This window comes from Cyprinodon variegatus, unplaced genomic scaffold (genome assembly GCF_000732505.1).
Source record: "Cyprinodon variegatus isolate N-32 unplaced genomic scaffold, C_variegatus-1.0 Scaffold164, whole genome shotgun sequence".
Classification (NCBI taxonomy): domain Eukaryota; kingdom Metazoa; phylum Chordata; class Actinopteri; order Cyprinodontiformes; family Cyprinodontidae; genus Cyprinodon; species Cyprinodon variegatus.
The window spans coordinates 804,517-807,767 of record NW_015150617.1 but is presented as its reverse complement, the minus strand read 5'-3'; the positions used below and the strand labels follow the sequence as shown (position 1 = coordinate 807,767).

General features: G+C 38.4%; 1 protein-coding gene across 1 annotated transcript in view; it reads right to left on the bottom strand.

The window, feature by feature from the left end:
* cldn1 (claudin 1) overlaps positions 1-1,693 on the bottom strand; it is a 3,925-nt gene extending 2,232 nt beyond the window's left edge. The window contains exons 1-2 of the mRNA XM_015378104.1: positions 1,639-1,693; positions 829-1,075 (exon numbers count right to left, since the gene is read on the bottom strand). Of these exons, the coding sequence (XP_015233590.1) occupies positions 829-1,045 (217 nt within the window). The 5' untranslated portion in view covers positions 1,046-1,075; positions 1,639-1,693. The remainder of the gene's footprint in view (positions 1-828; positions 1,076-1,638) is intronic.
* Between the last annotated feature and the right edge of the window lie 1,558 nt (positions 1,694-3,251).

The following is a 3,251-nucleotide window of genomic DNA, read 5'->3' as shown; positions in this document are numbered from 1 at the left end:
TTTTTTTCTGATTTGTGTTTGGGAAACTAATATTTTCATTATCAAACGATGTGTTAATAAAGCTGTTCTTTGTTTTGCTGCAACCATCACTGTTTTGTTTTTGTTTGGTTTATATCAAGTTTATAATAATCAATTGCAGCAGTGACATGTACGGAAAGCTAAAAGTGCCAAATATTCAATATACTTAGTGGTGATATTTCCATTAATAAATATCAAAATATCAATATTGTTTTGGTAAATATGAAACAACTTTATATTTTTTGTTATGCTAAATAAAGCATAATTTATTTATTAAAGTTATTAACTATTAAATACATATTGTTTATTCATGGCCTTTTATATTTTTTTTTATCTTTTGCTTACATATATAAAAAACCTCTGGTAGTAGTTAACAGTTAGCTTTTTTCTGATTAGTGTTTGGGAAACTAATATTTTCATTATCAAATGATGTGTTAATAAAGCTGTTCTTTGTTTTGCTGCAACCTTCACTGTTTTGTTTTTGTTTGGTTTATATCAAGTTTCAAATACGATCCTTTCCATCTGATCTGCGTTGTTAAGATGGAAATTAGAAAAGAAAAAAAAACTTTTATTCATTAGTTAAAGGCTTCAAATATGCAGGGCTCCTTTTTAAACTAGGAACTGAGGAACTCAATTCAATAAAATAAAAAAAAAAACACAAAACAGGAGCAAGAATATTTTTCAATTCTTACCATCTATTTTGCAGCTTTGAGGGAAAAAGAAATTTCCAGTATGTCTGGAGGAGTTTAGGTTATGAAAACTCATTACTTTTGATTATTACAGACCTTTCTATCCAAAGTGTTTTCTTACCAGGGAGGCCCAGGACCGTCTTGAACCTGCTGCACTGAACGGACCCCATCGCCGTGGCGGCACAGCTCATCCATAAGCCCTCAAACTGCCAGGAGCTGGTGGTGACCGTCTCCGCCTGACTCCTCACCTTCCACGTCTGAGAGGACGTACAGCTGGACTGCAGACACCAGGACACCACACCCAGGAACAGACCCAGAACCTGGAGGCACACCGCCATGCTGACTGACGTCCACACAGAGACACACACCTGGAAACAGGAGAACCAAGCCAGCTTCTAATGTGCTGCTGTTGTTTTCTGCACTTTGCCTCAGGGTCTCCTTTCTGCTCTAAAATATATTGAACTTAAAATGAATGGTTTAAATTTGTTCAGAGTCATCTCCAAAACTCTGATCATTTCCAGCAGAATGTGGCAGATTCCCTGAGCCTGGTGGATAAATGCAAGCAGATGTTTTTCTCTTCCTTTAGTTTTTACTAGCATGAGATGGATCCGGAGTGGAAACCTGTAATCTGTTCTAGAAAAGTTTACGATCATTACAAGAAGAAAGAAACCAGGTTCATGAATATCTTGTCAAATGTGACCTTTCATATCTTCTTCAGATAATTTCCACTGAAATGGGAACTTTTCTGGAATAATCCCAAAATCAGGAACATTTAGGGTTTAGATCTGTTAACTGATATCCTGTGTTGTAATAAGAAGCTCTGCTTTTCCCTCCAGATTTGAAGTTAAACATGTGAGGGCCTCATGGCTCCTGCTTCCTCCTGATCTCCTCACATCCTGGTTTTATGCTAATATGTTGGATTATTTCTTACCTTCTGCTCAGACTCTGAGGTCGGTTGATGGTCTTGGTTCTTTGAGGCGTTTGTGGGCGAATATGAAGCGCCTCTGAGCTGATCTGAGGTCTGCTGGTGTCTGAGGTCAATGAACTCTGGGAAAGGCTGAACACACAGACCAGTATCGACTCTCAGGGAACCCAGTTTCACCTCCCAAGCTCTCTGACTCACCCCTGATTTCAAATCTTAACTACATAACCCATTTATTTTGTTAATATTCAGTTTTCCCAACGTTCTGGAGCCCAGTTAGACTTTTTCCTGAAGGGTTTTCCTGAATATATATTTACTGAAAGTTGTTTTCCATCAGTTCTATCTTCCACATCATCATTTATCAATGTTTTTATTACTTTGTTTTATTAAAATGAATTTTACTGTTATTTGGAACCCTGTTTGTTTTGTGTGTTTGTTTTGATGATGTCATTCTGGGGGTCTCCGCTGTTCCCCAGAGGCGGTTCTGGGAAGTGAGCAGGTTCTGGATGAGGACTGTGGACCCGCTTGGTGCTGCGGTCTCTAACGGTTGCTGGACTTCAGACTCTTGTTTATCGAACCGACTCCATGTTTACACGCTTACTCAGAGGTCTTCCACTGCTGGACGGGTTTCCTGCCATCTCCATGGAAACGCTCCCTCCGCTCCGAGCTCATCCCTTGGGTTTGGTTGGAAGTTGGACCTAATTGGGTCAACGCTTCGATCCATTGTAAAGTTGTTTAACCATCAGTTTGTTTGTCTGTTCCTGCAAAGAGAAAATGGGTTTAATCTAAGTCAAAAATATATTTCATTTGGTGTCTTTTCCCTTCATTTTAGCAGTAAAGTAAAAGAATCTGCCAAAATAAGATGATAGAGATTACTGTTCATTATTTTAGGCCAACCCATCTTATTCGGTTTTACTAACTTTAAATTAACCAACCTACTAAAATCAAGTACAAATGCACGTATTTTATTAAGTCTGTTTATTTTCCGTTAACTTTTTGTTGTGTGTGAAAGTCAGTGTCTTTCTGAGCTGCAGTCTGTTTCCATCTCCACATCAGTACGTTGACTTTTCTTTCTTCATTCAGCCCCTCAGTTACAGACAAGCCTACGTCCTAATTCACTCCTATTAGATGTTTGTCTGCAAACTGGAACCTGTCACATATCAAATGTATGTAGAGGCCGGGCATACCCATAATAGTCTGTTTCCAGCAGCAGCAGGAATGGACAATAATGGGAAATATGCAGTGATGAGTGTGAATTCTGGGATAACTACATCTATCTGTTCTTTTTATACAACCCACTGCTAATATAAAACTGATTAACTGTCAGATTTTTTTTCTCTTTATAGCTTAATTGATAGTTTTATTTATAATAGCAGTTTCCATGGTTCATGATGTGGTTGTCTGATTTCTGTGCATTCAATTCAGTTCAGCTGAGTTTACTTATATAGCACCAATTCACAACACGTCATCTCAGGGCACTTTACAGAGACAGATCATACAGTCAGATTGGTCCAGTTTTCTATCTCAGGAAAACCAGGAAATTGCATTGACTTATTGACTCTTCAGCAATCCCTCACACTAAGCATGCTTGTAGCGACAGTGGGGAGGAAAAACTCCCTTTT